The sequence below is a fragment of the Corvus moneduloides genome, chromosome Z, assembly GCF_009650955.1.
Source record: "Corvus moneduloides isolate bCorMon1 chromosome Z, bCorMon1.pri, whole genome shotgun sequence".
NCBI classification, from domain to species: domain Eukaryota; kingdom Metazoa; phylum Chordata; class Aves; order Passeriformes; family Corvidae; genus Corvus; species Corvus moneduloides.
This window is the reverse complement of record NC_045511.1, coordinates 57,959,489-57,977,093: the sequence shown is the minus strand read 5'-3', so window position 1 is coordinate 57,977,093 and position 17,605 is coordinate 57,959,489. Positions and strand designations below refer to the sequence as shown.

The window sequence follows — 17,605 nt, the reverse complement described above, 5'->3', positions numbered from 1 at the left end:
TGATATGCATGGTACAAAATCAGAGGTTAACATGAAGTAACAGACACAATAATGAAGTGTGGCATCAAATCCTTATTGTAATGGAAGGGATTTTGTCTTTTAAAAAAATACCCATTTCTCAATACCAATTTCCTACACTTATGCCTTATCCTTTTACCCTTATACTGATCTAACAGGATAATCAATACTTTGATGATTCATTCATGATGTCAAAAAAAGGTGACGGTCAGAACCACTGCAACAGGAAGAAAGAGATGATGCTTTACACGTCATGAGTGAAATGCCATCTGCCTTCCTGCTTCACACAGATGTTGTAACACTGATTTTTGATATTTCAATGGAATGACATCCAAGAACATTCAGGATTTGGGTTCCTTTTCACACACTGATTTTTGATATTTCAATGGAATGACATCCAAGAACATTCAGGGTTTGGGTTCTTTTTCACAAATGAGTAAGGCAGGCATAGGATTTTACAACTCTGAGGAGATCTGAGACATTGTGAAATAAATTACTTGCTGAAATTCAACAAACATGCCTGAAAGAGCCATGACTGCAAACTGATTTCCTTTTGTTAAGGACTGTATGTACACATCTCCTTACAGCAGGCTCTGTTCCCTCACTAAATTGTGAAATATTTGAAAATAACAATTACCATTTAATTGTGAAGAACAAACATCCAAAAACAGTTAAAAGCAGATGGAGCAAGAACAATGTAATCTGAATTTTCATAATTAACCACTCCTTTTTCCATTGGAAGCTGAAGTTGCTGAATCCTAACAAGGGTTTCCCTGTTATTTTAGGAGCTCTATGCAATTTAATTAATTTGTTGTAAATGTTCAGACATCTACATGGAAGGCTAGAAATTTGATCAATTAAAAAATGGATTAAGTAGTTAACCAATATTGTAATTCTCTGAAAGTTAAAATTATGCCTCATTTTATAAAAAAGATAATCCAGAAAAATCTGCTATGAATCATGTACGTTAACAGTGTCTGTGGCTGCAGTGCCAATAACTTTTCTATAAATAACAGTAAGACTCACTTAATAGCTTATTTGCCTCAAGTACCTGTTTGGAATCATATGTAGTATCTACATACTGACCTGAACAGAAAAGGAGCAAATTAAATGTTCACAGACTAGATTAACACTTAAATAAGCATTTTATTTTGCTTGGTGGCATAGAAAAACAGCAACTTTGAATTACCTCTGTTTCAAAGGTGACCTTGTGCTAAATGACATCAGGCTATCACCCTCACACAACCTGATGTAATTCCAGGTTTCAGAAAAGGCAGCACTGTGGTAATTATTCATGGTATTGCAATAAAAGCACAGGAGACAGATTTTCAGGTTTACCAACCTATTGCTGCAGGTGATAGCCCAGATTTTTGCCCAGTTCCAAGTCAGGAGAGGATTAAGCCTTACAGTAAAGATCGTATTGGCGGAGTATTGATTCACAGATAGTCAAACATGAGCCAGCTGTGCCCAGATGGCCAGGAAGGCCAGTGGCATCCTGGCCTGGATCTGCAATAGTGTGGCCAGCAGGACCAGGGCAGTGACCATCCCTCTGTACTCTGCACTTACAAGGCCACACCTCAAATCCTGTGTTCAGTTTTGGGCCTGTCACTCACTATGGGACAGACGCTGAGGTGCTGGAGCGTGTCCAGAGGAGGGCAACGCAGCTGTTGAAGGGTCTGGAGCACAAGTCCTGTGAGGAGCAGCTGAGGCAATTGGGGGTGCTCAGCCTGGAGAAAAAGAGGCTCAAGGATGACCTTACACTCACTCCAACAGCCTGAAACAAGGGTGTAGCCAGATGGGGGTCATTCTATTGTCCCAAATAACAAAGGATAGGCCAATAGGAAATGGCCTCAAGTTGCACCATGGTACTAAGAAAAATTTCTTCAATGAACAGGTGGTCAGACATTGGAACAGAATGCCCAGGAAAGTCTCCATCATCCCTGGAGATATTTGAAAGCCGTGTAGATGTGGTGCTTAGGGACATGGTTTAGTGATGGAGCTGACAATGTTAGGTTAACAGCTGGACTCAGTAATCTGAAGTGTTTTTTCCAACCTCAGTGAATCAATGACCTTATAAAAATGCCCATTTCTCTGTAGTGATTACAGAAGTAAACTGAGGAGGCTATATTCATAGGTCAGGCAGCACAGCTAAGCCAGGTGAATCTGGGGCCAAGAGCTGGGTTCTGCAATTGTCTACATCTTGAGCTTCTCATTGGTAATTTTGAATGTAGATAAACTAAATCTGAAAATTAGTCTTTGTATTTTTGCAGAGTACTTTTCCATAGGAAGAGCAGGTTATTCACAGAGAAAAGTTTTCTTTCACTTTATCACTCACAAAAATGTTCCTGTATCTGTACTTAATTAACAAAATAGCTAACAGATTTTCCTACATTTCAGAAAGGAATTAACTGACTTTTTCCATGCCCACAATTGCCCTCAAGAGATAGACCCCTTAAAAAAGATGAAAGCAGCAGTGGTTTCTAGTAGTGGTCTGGAAAAGACAGTATGATGCCCCCACACAATAATTACTTTGATGTTTATCAATAATCCAAAAACTAATCACATGACAGGGCAGATTATGCTGTGAAACACTGAGTGCCCTTTTCCAGTTTGAGTCCAAGGGCACCGAAAGCTGATAAAGCCTGTTCTGCTTGCTACAAGTCCAAAAGAAATTGCTTTCTTGTTTGCTAGGGGTGATTTAATATGGAAGGAGAGCAGCTCAGAGGCTTGGAATCATACAGTGGCACACAGAGATCAGAGAAGCAGCAAGATCATAATTCACCATGTCCTGACTTTCGGGCTTAATTTCACTTTCATCAAAATCAACAGGAAAACTTGACATCAAATTCAAAGCTACCTTTTATTCAGTTTAGTCCTTTCCCTCACAAAAGAAGAAAACAAAATAATTATTGAAATTACAAAAATCTGCACATATAGGGTTTATTCTAGTTCTATTTGACTTTTTCCCCTACTATTCCTCCTAATATTTTAAGGAAAGACATCAGTGTTAATGATGGAAAGAATTCTTAAGCAGAAAATTTACTAACATTTAAAACTTTGTCAAAGAGGATACGCTTACCAAGATGCTTCAAAAACATCATGATGCAAAATGAGAGTCTCATGTACGCTGTCTGGTTTCTTTCCACCAAGCCTGACCACCTTTTTCTCAGATGCCACCATCTTCTTGCTTTTCCTCAAGACCATTTTGCCGTCAATATGTTGACCTTTCTTTTTTCTCGCATACAGCAATCCAGTCAAGCAAGTAGAAATAAAACTTTCCTACAGCACACTGTACAATGTTCTACATGGCTTGAAAGCCACAGGTTTCTAAGACAATTAAATGAAAGAGAGAGCCACATATTGACCCTTAAATCCAAAGCTAAGGCATGAGTTTGCAATTCAGTCCAGCCTGTTACTAAGCCTGTTGATGTTATTTGAAGATCAGAGTCTGTACTTCTTCACACATGTCTATGTACAAGATCATAAATCAAAATTCATTTCCCATGGCCCTAAAAAGAAGAGGCTGCATGCTTTTTTTTAATGATAAATATATATACACTATATTACATTCTAAATAGCCTTACTGTGTTGTTTGCAAGTAAAAAATGGACACAGGAAGTTATCCAAATAATTCAGTAAGTAATTTCAATACTAATATATCTGAAAATACTGGGTTTCAATATTAATATTTGCAAATAATTACTAATATATTTGCAAATGTATGCACTAATGTATTGTAAGATCATTAGGGAACGGGTGTGGGAACATTTCTATTCCTTTGCTTAAAAGCACTTACACTTAATAGGAAATTTTAAGTGAAGAAAGTAATAAATTCTCACCCCAGCTTACTGCACAGTTTCCTGTTTCTATCTCTGTAGAGGTACAGGATAGGGAATCACTAATGTGATACATTAGGTACAGTAAAATATGTCAGTAGCTCAATACCTCATGTCCTCGGCCTCGGGCAGGAATGACTTGTTTGTTGCTTGGAAGGAGTCCATACTTAAGAAGAAAACACAGACATTTTTCTCCGAATAACTAATCTGGAAAAATCCTATGAGGAATGTGCTGATCAAAAACTTTAACTATTTGAGTGAGTCTTATGGAAAAGGGTTACTAGGTAGAAGAGAGGTGAAATGGTGCAGGAAGCATGCAAATGACCATCCTAGAGAACTGTCCCGTTTCTCATTCACCTCTTGCGTGGCGCACACAGCACCTTTCAGACCGACAGAGCGCACACACGCACACACACAGGTGTGCCTACACACACGCACACACCAACGGGAAATGGTTCCGGTACACACTGACAACGAGACCATCAAAAGGTTACAAAATCACTTCATCATAATGTGCAGAGTATGATTCGGAGTGGCAGCAAGTAGTGATTTTATTTCAGAAATGGAACACAAAAAGCAATGGCAATATTCCTGTGCAGTGTAGTCCCAGGATCATTCTCTGAGTAAATTTTAAAGGAATTTTGCCATTGGTTTTGAAAGAAGACTCAGATATTCTGTCTGTGACTTCTAGCATTGCTGTGTCTCCTTCCAAAAAACTCATTCAGAACTTAACAGCTTTCCATGGTTTGCAATATAGAGAGGAAACACTAACCACTTCTTAATTCAAATTTTGCAGAGTATTTAATAGTATTTATATTACTGCAGCATTTAAAAATCCAGCCAAGACAAAGACCTCAAACAGAATACGCTTCTACCCAGAAACATTCTAAATGAAGAGAAAGTGTAGTGAATAGATACAATTAATATTAAGAATAAAGCAGAAAATAGGAATATTTAAATAAAAGTATGTGGAAACAAAATTAGCTGTAAGACAGCATGACACTTTCAAATTATTTCAGTTGACTTTAAAAATCCGTAAGTAACTAATAATATGAATTATTTCTAACTACTCCTGGACAAAGAAATTCTTGGAGTTCCAAAATTTGGGAGTTTTCCACTCAAATATTTGATTGCCATGAATTTTAGTTAAATGATAACTTTCTGATTGTGCCTGGTAGCAATAGAAGGACTTTAATTAGTAGTTTGATAAAAGCTTGCAGCACAAATTAAAAAAAAAACCCAACAAAATTAACATCTGATTAATCCCAAAAGTGGTGCTATCCTCTAATGTTACAAACCCTGCAAACTTCAATCTTCTCCCTTGGGCAAAAGTCTATATAACTAGACAGGTCTCAAATGATGCCCTGAAGGTCACCAAACACAGGCTGTGACAGCAGACATGCCTTTTGCTTAGTGATCTATATCAGCTAGAGCTGTTTTACAGCAGTGTGAGAGGGTGAAGAGTTTACACTACTTGGTTATGCAATAAATGTCACTGGTATTACTGCTGACTTCAGACTAGACTCACAGCATTAAGCAGTTAAGAGGTGATAAAGCAGGATTAATTCCTGAGGAAAAATTCTGATTAATTTGTCAACATAGTTTGTAGTACAAATTCCCTGCTATCTTTATTCTTCCTCATACAGGAAAACATTTTGCACCAATCTATTCTCTTAAGTGTAGGACTTTCTAGCTGTTTTAATATCATTGCACAGACACACCTTTAAGCCTGTTTTTGCACACTCACCTTGAAGAAAGTCACCCAACAGCACAGCTATTTATGGCTGTTCATGTAAATCACAATATCGATGACAATGGAATGGTAACGGAATAGTGCAAAACACAGTAACTTAGCAGTAATTGTTCTTTGAGCTGCCCTGATGAAATTGTACCTGTCAGGGACAGTAAAATCACACCAAGTGAGTGAGTGGTTAAGGCCGGGCTGTAGTTACACTGCTAGATAAAGCCGCTTCAGAGACAACATGAGCTCTGAACCCTCCACCTGCTGTAAAAACAAATACATGATCAACACACTGAATTCTCATTGCTCTCCCCTGCCCTGAGGCCCACTTCTATTACCAGCAAGGCAGTGGCTGTTTTTCCAACACAGAACTTCTTTTCATTTCCTTTTTTCAGATCAGAACACAGGTAAATGAACAAACCACCAGTGACAGCAAATAACTACTGTATTTGCTCAAAGATACAGCTATTGCCTGCAAAACAACGAAATATGTGGTAATGTACTACAATGTATTTTCTGTCAGATGTAATTTGCTTGCCAAAAGTATGCCCTAAGGCTGCTCTAACTTAGGATTTTCAGCTTGCCTGTGACACTGACCTGCACTCTAACAATACAATTGCAAGAATTTCAAACACACAAATTTATGACAAAACCAAACTAAATACAAACCATCTGATCTGACTATTTTCCCCAGAAGCAAAACAGAGCATCAACAGTACTGTTTTGACTTAGGTCCTATAATACAAAAAGGTGCTGTCTTCTACCAGATATATCATTGACTGATACTAGCGAAGATATATTGCAAGATCATACAGGGAAGTAAGCTACTTTTTAAATTACTTCTTGGACATCTATGTTTAATAAATAATCAGCAACTCAATGACAGCTTGGGCGAGGATGATATGCTAACTGTACATACAATTGTATACATGACAAATCATATTCTTCTTATCAGATACTGTGAATGGAATTTATCTTTCTCCCATGATGAGTTACTGTGGAAAGAAACTGTGATTTCATACAGTTATCTAAGCACCTAGTCTAGGGAAGACCAGATTATCATCTCATTACTTGGCTAGGAAAATTAATAATAGTTAAAAAATATGTGCCTGTCTCAGAACAATACCATGTCAGGACCATTCTATAAGGCATTCTACTTGAGAGACCAAATCTCCAGCATTTTGAAATGCACAGCTAAGTATTATTAAGGTATTTGGTTTGTACTGATAACGGAAGATAGTGATTTTCAGGAGTACTTAATGAACGGTTTTGAATTTAAAGAAAAAAAAAAACCAAACCACAAAACCAGTCCCCTTTCTTTTTCTAAGCCACCTATATCTCATGATGCATATCTGTGCATGATAGATTTATTACAATTACCTAGTATTTGGTCTATCTTGTCATTGTAGGTTCTAAAAAACTTGTCAGTGCCAAGAAATAATTTGAATCTCTAGTTTGTGCCAATAGCACACTTACTGCTGCACAGATTAATGGAAGCAGCAATTAAGTTAAACAATAAAAAGTGATGTTTAAATAAAAGCTGGCTGAAAAACAACAGAACCTGGCTGATCTAGGTTAAGGTGAAGGAAACAACATTTACTCTATAGAGTTACTAACATCACACTAGCCACTGCTTGCAGGTTAGACTAAACTTGGTACGTGTCTGGGGAGAAATAAGGAAGTCTTATTGTTTATATTGAAGTTTATTTTATAAGCAGTAACAGAGGCTGCTACATAGAATGTCTGAAGAGTTACAGGTTTTACAGCTGTTCATTTACACTCATCTCCAATACATCTTCCCATCTGTTCTATACACCATGTGTAAAACACTTTTAATATGCATTCATCCCACATAGATCTTTTCAAGAGAAGCATGGGCACATACCTTATTTTTAAGAATTTTCCTGACCTCCATTTCTATATTGTTTTTGTTGTAGGACTTTCTTTGGTGTGAACACACTATCCATTACACAGTAAAAAATTCAAATTGGTTATAATCTTATTCCACAGCTACAAAAGCAAAATCCATGAATTCTTGGAGGAAAAAATCAGAGGAGAAAAGACACAATAGAGCCTGTTTTCTCATCTCTTCAGCTGGCAGCGGAAAACTGACTCCTGCTAATAAAACCAACAAAACCCCAGATCATTAGCAGGAAAGAAGCACTTCATCAAACCTAATTTTTTGGCCTGTGGCCCTGGCAGTGCAGTGCTGGCTGCCTGGGGAGTGTCACCACTCAGAAAGGCCAAGGTCACCCTGAAGTCAGCAGCGCTCAGGGCATCACACACTCTAAATGTTGCACCCCTGACACTGCAACAAGCACTGCCCTAGGGCAGCTTCCATTACCCATATCACACCCCCACACTTTAAAATGTCTATTGTGGAGTGGTCACTACTGATTTTTAAAACAAGACCAGGAAAGTAGGGGAGTCAGCTGTGCCTTGCCGCTCAAAACTTTTACATGACGAGTGTGGCACCAACTTAAAATGGGCAGTGAATGTATGTAATTTGGCAGATATCTGTGTGTAATTTCATAACAGTTGAGCACTCTTATCCCCAAAATTTGAAGACGTTGTAAAAAGCCCTTAGATTTTGTTAAATATTTATCGGAGAGGTAAATCTGGAGAACTATCTTGGGGGAAAAGGCAGAGGAATATGGGTTGGATTGAAAAGCAGTACCACGCTGCTGCAGCTGGGTCTGCCATTTCTGAACAATCCTCTAAGCAAAAAAATTATTTCTGAATCTCTTTTCTGTTTTAAAGTAAAGCTCCTTCAGAGATTGAGCACCCCAAAGCTGGCAGGTATTTTGAGGTCTGGTATACTGATTTGGGTCTTGAAATTCCACCTACAGTCTCCCGTAGCTCTCACATTCTGCGCAGGATCTGGACCACAGTACCCAAAACTGAGATGACAGAAGGAAAAACATTTATAAAATCCCCAGACTTTCCTCTCTTTGTACAGCTTCTTGAACAACAAATTTAACCATGTCTGGAGTTCTGCTGAAATACAGCATGGTGAACATTTGCCAACACAGCTGGTTTTGTTCAGCCCCTAAGATGTATCATTTGACTTCTTTTTAATTTTTTATTTTTAAAGGTATTGATGGATATTTTGTCCCCTTGCTATTAATTAATGGTGGGACAGTTGTAGACTTCCGTTTCCCATCATAATTAACAAGGGCTTCATCTTAGTGGATGGCCATGATTTAAGAGCATTTAATCTACACTATGTTTGCATGCTGTCATTTTTTGCTCGTTACCAGAGTATATAAATAAGAAACCAAGGGACTCCAGTGGTGAAAACTATAATCATAGCTTTGAAGTCAATAAATTACTGAGAAGTACTAAAAGAAACTGAAATAGTATCAATTTCACTGTACTAATGGTTCCATATATAAAGTATCAGCCTTCGGTTATGTCAGTTAATAGTCCCAAATTGAAACAACAATGCTAAAAACTCAAGGCAAATTAACTCATAGTTACTGCTACTAGAGAAACATTAAATTAACACAGAAGTAACTGAAAGTTTTTGAGAGAATAAAATCAGATAAAACAACACAAAACCAAACATTTATCTAAACAAAAGATGGTTCAATGTCAGTGCTGAGGCTTATATTTCAAACACCTACTTTAAACAATGCAGCTATCTTGCTGAGATAGATACTCAAGATCCACATACTCATAGCTCTATATTCACATACATGCTTGCACAAGCAGACCAACTGAGAAACGTCTGTAGAATAAAAGTCAAATCTTCCTAAGAACTGTAAAACACTATGAACTATGAAAACTACCAAAATAATATCTTTTCTTGGTAGCAAGAAAAGAAAGGTTATTTTATAGATAGAGCTACATTTACTGGGTCTGTGGATTCAAAATTAAGAAGCCCTGAAAAAGATCTGTTCTGGAGTTTCAGTTTTTCCTGTACACATGCAGGTAATTTGTGTTTTACCTTGAACACAGATCAGATATTACAACAGAGAATGTGCATGTGCAGTGCTAATACAGCCACAAAGCAGAGAAGTACCTAAAATACTGTTAATTTCCTTTAGGATGCAAATACTTCCATTAACTACACCGTGGCAACACTTGACATCAATGTGGATCTTAAAATACCACACGCAAGCTACTCAAGTTTCTTAAGGCAACAAAATTGGCAAGAAAATAATAGCTATGCCGTGTTGGTAAAAATAGCTCATTTTCCAAATGCAGTTCTCTGTAAATGTAGAAAAACTGCAACTGTCTTGTATATACCATAAGCTATTTATCTAAAATGGTACTGTCAGTGAAACAGATGTCATTGCACAATATCCCTGTGCCACCCACATTCTGTTCTCCTAGTTGCCAAACAGAACTGTTTTGAATTATTTACTGAACGATCAGATTCAAGCATTCCTGCAATGATCTCCATGCGACACTAAAGAAAAAAAGTACTTAAAAACTAGTTTCACGTGATATTTTAACGTGACTTAATACATTCAACATATCTTCACCAACACAGACTATGAAGAATAGACTGAAATCTTAGCAGAAAGTGAAAAAAAAGTCTCATTTTTAAGAACTTTGTGCATCAGCTTTTTCTATTTTCCTCTTCCTATTATACTCAATTTCAGGCTTATGTTTTTAAATACCTTCATTCAGCTGAGGAAGACGCCAAATTAATACCAAAGTCTCCACCTCAGTCCTAAAAATCATCTGTTCTTTGCAGGATAGCTACATAAAACCTAAAAATCTCCACCTCAGTCCTAAAAATCATCTGTTCTTTGCAGGATAGCTACATAAAACCTAAAAATCATGCCACAGAGTAAGATAGGTTGGAAGGGATTCTGGGGATATCCAGCAGTGGGATGGCACTTACTACTGTAGGGCCTGCTCAGGGCAGCTCGCAGGGCTCAATGTCACTTGTTAGGGACCCATCTTGATCTGCATATACCATATACCATCCTACACTGTAGAACTGAGCCATCTGGTTTTTATCTTGTCTTTTCATGTCTTTGCTGTCTTGCTTTTACATCTATCCTCCTTTTTTTTTTTTCATCCTTTTCACAGTGATCTCTGGAGTTCATCAGTATCAGACTGCCATCAGGCTTCCTTGGGGGTGACAAGAGGCACAGAACTATCCACAGTTGAAACAGAACTTTACCAATGAACCCTATGAACTCTAAATGCAAAAAGCTTGTAGTCTGTTCTCATCAGTGTCACAAAATTGTTCCAAAAATTAAAGTTAGCAGATTTTCTCAACCTGGACACTTTAATAATCCAGACTGTGTATGTTTGAAAGCTTGTGAAAGAAAACAGTGAGCACAATGAAATTCGTATAGAGTACTCTGTCTGCATTCACATTTGTACAAGTAGCCAACACACTAAAAAAAATAAGATCAGAAGTTGAAATAGTCACAGTTTTCTAGTACAAAAAAATGTGCTTTAATGGGGATAGGAATCTAAAAGGCATCTACAGAGATACACATATATTCCAGCAACCTGATGAATACACCTAGAGCAAATGAAAGCTAGACAGAAAAACAAGTTCATATCTAAAGCCTTTTCTCATGGGAAATACTGCCCTTGAGAAAGTAAAACCTTCTTCAACCTCTCAAGACAACTGAGAATAAAAGTACTGAAACTAACATTAAACCACATTTTAGTATCTCAAGAGCTTTCTCATCTGATCAGCTTTTTACTTTGGTACTCGTTTGCTAATAAGCCACCTAACCCTTCAACTATCCAGCTTTACGATGCCTTATTTAGACTTCTCAAATTTGTTGAGCTGCTTTCAGATTACAATAGTCTTAAAGATAAATACGATGCACAAGTTTTTTTAGCAGAATACTTGCCAGTTTGGCAGCAGCAAAATCAACAACAGATAGGCATAGGGAGTTTTGGTTAGAGGAAAGAGAATTTTCTCTACTCTCCTGAAATTAAAATATTTCAAGACACTTTAACACACCCAATTCCAGATAGCTGCCTAGCAATTCTCTGCCTTAATGGGGAAAAAGAGAGTGAAAAAGTTTCCATCAGAAACAACTGAGGTTGCAAATTCTGTGTTTAGTATACTAATTTGATACATATGATTGTACATACACACTCTTGGTGAGTGGAAGCAATCTAGGCTAACAGCTAACACTGTAGAAATGAAATATTCTTTGCCACCAAATGCCAAGACTATCAGTGTTTAGGAAATAAACACTCATGTGCATTGCATTCACTACTGGGCACCAGACCTCAGACTATAAAAACATTTTATCCTTTGCTTTAGACATAACTTCAAGCTGAAAGTCCTAGGCATCTCTATCAGGCATAGGACTACACGTAATAGTTTTTCTTTTTTCTTTTTTTTTTATTTAAAAAGCAAGAAAACCAATTACCTAATAATAGCCAATAAGTTAACAGAGAACTTCACTAAGACTTTATCCAACAAACATAATCCGTGACATCCTTGCTATAAAAAAATCAGTTCATTCATCCTGCTTAATGCTGTTCAACCTAAGAATAAAATAATTCATAATGACTTATCATTTCAAAGTGTCAGTGGAATATTCAAAAATATGTCTTTACAGCATGGCTCACAGAGGAAAAACATGGTCTGACACCTTCAGAAGCTATTTTCCCCAGGAAGCAGAAAATACGTATTAGCTAAATTGCAACAAAATTAGAGCGTCTTTCTTCACCCCTCAATGATTTCTGAATACATTATTTTGTCATTTTAATTAAATTCAAGTTAATTCAGGAAAAATATTTTCATGAAATATATGATGCAAAGCTTGTGGTTTTAGGAAAAGTAGCCAATTTCTGATTTTTTTCACCCCCATCTGAAATCTGTGTACCTGTATTATAAACAAATGCTCAGTAACTAAAATGTTAAACAATAAATGAGTGGTCCTAAAGGTATCCTTTCAAAATCAAGTCCATTTAGAGTACTTAAAATATAAATAATGTTCAATATGGCTTGCAAGTGATTTATTCTTCTGTCCAGCTGAAAGTAATTGGACACTTTGATATATAGATATTCTCCCTCATGGTGTAGCCTGGACAGCACAAGCCAGTTGCTTTTCATATTGACAACTGCTTCATACCGGTTACAGATTTATATTTTCTGTCCGGTTTTGGACAAATTAAGGTTGCTTCATATACCACAGTCTTTCTAACATTACATATTTTTAGCACAAACTGTCAAAGAACTTATAATACACTGTGAAATCTCACATTATTTAGAAAGCAACTAATGCAGTTAAAGAAGCCCTTTGCTAATGAGGGCAAGTATTTTGCTGGTGTTGATCTTTCCTTTCATTTACTTACAAAATCCGAATTATGCATTTTGAGAAAGATGAAGATGAGCATGCTGATTTTGGAAAAAGAAAAGAACAGAAAGGAAAGTAAGTACAAGTAAGTGTACAGCTGTTAAACGTGGCTAGAGACCAAAAGAAAAAAATGAGAGTTTTTTGAGTTTTAATTTTGGTGGCTTGTGGCTTGCCCTAAAACTGAATGTATCTGTCATGACTTTTAAAATATCCAGATCTGGTATGTCTCTCTCCTCCTGTTTATGTGCCTATGCACTTATATTGGTGGATTGTGTGTCTTCTGAACCACTTCATATACCACTGCTAAACAAAAGAAACTAAACAGTGAGCAGCTAGGTCCCTGATAATTTGAATAATTACTGTATAATAAAACCTTATCAGATGAATATACCCGATGTCATATAAAACCAGATATTCCAGCCAACATACTGCTACATGCATAAGTGTTTATCAGCTCAACTTCATAGGTCCCTTAAATATTGCTTGCTTTAAGAAGAAAGCTGTTTAAAAGATTATTGTAATTGCTGAAGACCTACGAAGCCCTCTGTGCATAAATTTCATTATCTACTTGTGAACAAAAATTAGTTTGCATAGTTGCAAATAGCATATCCTTCTTAAACAGAGAACCTGTGACTTTTGCCATTGTGGTCCCTGTTTTCAAGAGGTTTTTTTCATGTAATTGCCACTAATTACAATAGGAAGTTCATGTTGCATTATCAGCATCAGTAGATGACAAACATGTATAAAGATACCTTTGTATACTGTTCTGAATTATTTGCACTTTCTCTGGGGAAAAAAGTGCATTAAAAGTCTTTAAAAAGCCAATTTTTTTCACAAGATCCTCCCCAGACATTGTCACTGCTTAATCCAAAGTCTTAGGGAAAAAATAGCAGCTATTGCTCAGACCTCATCAATGTGCCAAAATGCTGAGTAAAGGTTTATGTCTTTTTGCTGCATTTTCTTTCTTGCTTTCTATGTGATCAGGATCATTCTGGAGTTAAAAGCTATTGATTTACTAGAAGGCTACTTGTTTTTTTCATTTTCAGTAATATCAGTTTGGTTAAACAAAAAGACATTTGAGCAAAACATGGAACTTTTCTATATTGGTTACTGTACTATATTAGAATCCTTATGCTATAGAAGGACTCAGCACTTACAGGGACATTATTACATGTAATTCAACTAAAAATTGACCAACCTTTCCTTCAGCATCTGTTGTTACCTTCTCAACCTTGTTCCTGTTTAAAAATTTCTTCACCAATTCTTCTACTTGAACATTGAACTTCATGAAAGTCACATAGGAAAAATATGCTGTCAGGAGCGTTACGCTTTCCCACCACATTATGAAGTTATCCAGAAAAAATATGATTAGCAAGATCAAGTCAATGATGTAAAAGGACATATCTCGAAAGAGTGGCCACCAAGTAAGGTTCAAGATCTCTTTAGAAAATAAAGCACACATTCCAATAACGAATAGGATATTGAACACGGCAGATCCCACTATTGTTCCAATGCCAACGTTGCTGTGGGATATAAACACTCCTATCAAAGAAGTGAAGAGTTCTGGGGCTGACCCACCAGCAGCCATGAAGGTTGCCCCTGCCACATCATCAGAAATGGCCAGTTTTTCAGTGATGACAGTCAAGGAAGGAACAAAGAACTCATCACAGACTATGGCTAAGGCTATAAACATGTAAATCATTCCAATTATATGGAGGATCACTGCTCCCTGTCTTCTCTCCTTAAGAGAGAAAAGGTCCTCGGGGTACTCTCCCTTCGCATGATCATCTGTTTGATTGTCGTGCCCAGCTTCATATTTCATTGAAGCATGTGGATCTGGAGTGCCATTTTCATTCTGTTCTGTGAAATCCAAGAGAGTTCTTTGGTGCCCATGCACCAGCTTTTGGCTATCTAGGCTGTGGACCAGTGCTATGCTATGTGGTTCCATCTTGAAAAAGGCACTCATTGAAAGTGAGAAAGTACTAATGGCCACTACACTGACAAGGAGCCCTACAACTCGTATCAGTCTCAGTTTTTTCCTAACATTCTGGTGCCGCCTGCAACCAAACAGCGGTTCCTCCAAACACCACTCTGCCAAGACACCAGCAACAGTTTTTTTCTGAAGAGCCATTTTGTGTTCTGTGTGAGATGCTGAGGGAGTCAGATGGACTGTTTCTTCATAATTTTCTCCAGCTTTGAAGTTAGAAGTGCTTTAAGAGTCTTCCCAGAACTAAGGACTTTTACTCTTCGCAGGATGTATTTTCTTCATTCGTCTTAAAAGGACAAACATATTATTGATATTAGTGAAATGGGAAGTGATTAGAGACTTATAAAAGCATTTTACAGACTCAGTTACATTTAAAATTTGAAGCAGAATATGTAACATAAAGCCATGTCACATCCCACCAGACACAGCAATTATATGTTTGTTTAAGCAGTAACCCTGTGGATAACGATTTACCAATAATCATTTTATGCCTCTCATATGCCTCTGAGCCACTGCTCTCCTCAGTTGCTGACAAAAAAAAAAAAAATCCTAGTGGATGGTAAAAGCTCTCTCCAGATGTTGTACAAAAATGAAGAAACTATTATTTTAATGGATACACCAAAGATTATTACCTTCTGTAATTACTTTCCACTATGAACATGTAATGTCCAAATCCCAAATGCAGGAACAATAGTGTCAGAAAAAGCAATCAAAGTGCTAACAAGCATCTCATCAGACCTTTAGACAGCTGAGGCAGCATTAATTGAAATGTTATGCGTGCACAGAGCAACAGTCATTGATGTGTAAGCGGAACACTCTGCTGCTGGAACAGGATTGAAATGGGAGTTTCTTTAGCTCCTCTGTAGAATCAACTCCGTTTTACAGGGAGAACTTGGCTTGCTTCTGATCACACCTAGGACACTATCTTGGATGAGCCAAGACAAAAATTTTCAGCCGTCCCTTATTTTGTTTTATGACATGCATTAAGCAATAAGTTATTATAAGGATATTACTAAGAATACCTGTTCTTCTTAGTACCCATGTGGTACCTTTTAAAAATGTTCCTCTTACAGATACTTAAGAAAATAGTTTATATTTACCCAAGACTTGATCCTAAAACAAACGAAATGGTAAGGAATTATGCAAGAATGACTATTCATGTATGCCAGAGATGAGCGTTCTTGACTAACAGCACTTCTAACACAGGAAAAGACCTCTAGATAATAACAGGTTACTTTGGTTGAGGAATTTGAAGAATATCTGTAATGCAGAAGGTCGTTACATATGTGTCTTGCACAGTAAGCTGCATTTTATATGAAACGAAAGATACTTTGTCAATAAAATTGATCATTAGTCTACTAATGATCATTACTGTTACTGCCCTAAAATACTTTGTTACATCTCTTATTCAAGTCATTTGTAGCGATTGCTGAATTCTAAACAATCTATCACTCAGCAGAATAATTGATTTTGTATTCTCAAATACAGGAATACAGCTGTTAATAATATTTAAAATGTAATAATTATTATTACATGCAGTTATTTCCCGAGAAGTTATTAAGTCATTCGCAGTTTCTCCTGATTTTTTCAAACAGTTTCCATACTAAGATGTCATAGAGGCATACTTCATCCGCAAGATACAGTACCACAGCAGAGATATTTATTTTCCACCTCTGAGTTAATACCCGACGGACAGCCACAAAAACATTTAGCAGGAAATACACCGGAACGACACCACCGCTGCCGTGCGCAGCCGGCGGCGACGGGCCGGTGTCCGCGCTCCCTTGACCATTACGCGAACGGGATACAGGAGAAGCGCTCGTGCTGTCCCCTGCCCTGGCACTCGCACGGCAGAGCCCAGCCAGACCGCTCCCGACACGGAGGACCCCAGACCCCGATGGAGCGCAGCGCAGTCCCCCGCCGCCCCGCCTTCTTCCCCGTCCCCCCGCGGAGATGCCGCAGAGCCTCGCCTAACTCAGCCCAAGTTCGCACCGCTCCGCCGCGCTGCGCCCCACGCCGCACAAACTTTTTCCACCTCCGAAAGGGGAGCGGGTCCAGCCCCAAGCACGGAGAGCCGCGGAGTCACCGGCGGTGGGCTCGGGGCACCGGTCCCCCCTCGGCAGCCAGTACCGCCCATGGGGGCGGGAATCTGCGGATGGGAGTCCCCGCACCGCCGCAGCCCAACCCCCGCCCGCACTCCGCCGGCGCTCACCCGGAGCTGCGCTGCGCTGCGCGCCGGCCCGCGGACGCTCGGCAGGGGCGCGGGAGCGAGCGGGATGGGGACAGGGACGGCGGCCCCCGCTCAGCCCCGCGCGGCACCGACTGCGGCGGGCGGTGGCAGCGGGATCCGCCCCGCAAAGGCGGGGCAGGCAGGGCCCCGCCCCCGCCCGCCGCGCTCCCACGGGAGTTGGGTCACCGGCCAAGCGACGGGGGCAAGGAATTTATTATTCTTTCTTTTCCCCTTCGTCCTGGGTTAGCTGGCGCGGTTTAAGCGAGGTAAAATCCAGCGCTTCCTAGCAAAGGTAATAAGCCTCAAAGAGTGGGGTTATTTTAAAAAGGTGAGGCCTCCTGATCAAAATATCCTTTATGCCAAATGAGGGGAAATCGGGAAAAGGACCTTTCATTTTGGTTTTGATTTTAGAGAAGATGATATATCCACGATTAAGTTACTCATCATGATTAATTTCTGCTGAACAGAAATTTCTTCAAACTACATTTCAAAGTTGCC

General features: G+C 38.6%; 1 protein-coding gene across 5 annotated transcripts in view; it reads right to left on the bottom strand.

Moving 5' to 3' along the window:
- Window positions 1-17,201, bottom strand: part of SLC24A2 (solute carrier family 24 member 2) — a 115,495-nt gene extending 98,294 nt beyond the window's left edge. For 2 of the 5 annotated variants that reach the window (XM_032096231.1, XM_032096236.1), the window contains exons 1-2: window positions 17,090-17,201; window positions 14,089-15,163 (exon numbers count right to left, since the gene is read on the bottom strand). In XM_032096231.1, coding sequence (XP_031952122.1) covers window positions 14,089-15,021 — 933 coding nt within the window. In that variant the 5' untranslated portion in view covers window positions 15,022-15,163; window positions 17,090-17,201. Of the gene's footprint in view, window positions 1-14,088; window positions 15,164-16,852; window positions 17,014-17,089 lie in introns of those variants that run through there. The other 3 variants (XM_032096234.1, XM_032096235.1, XM_032096232.1) reach the window with 3 other exon arrangements.
- Between the last annotated feature and the right edge of the window lie 404 nt (window positions 17,202-17,605).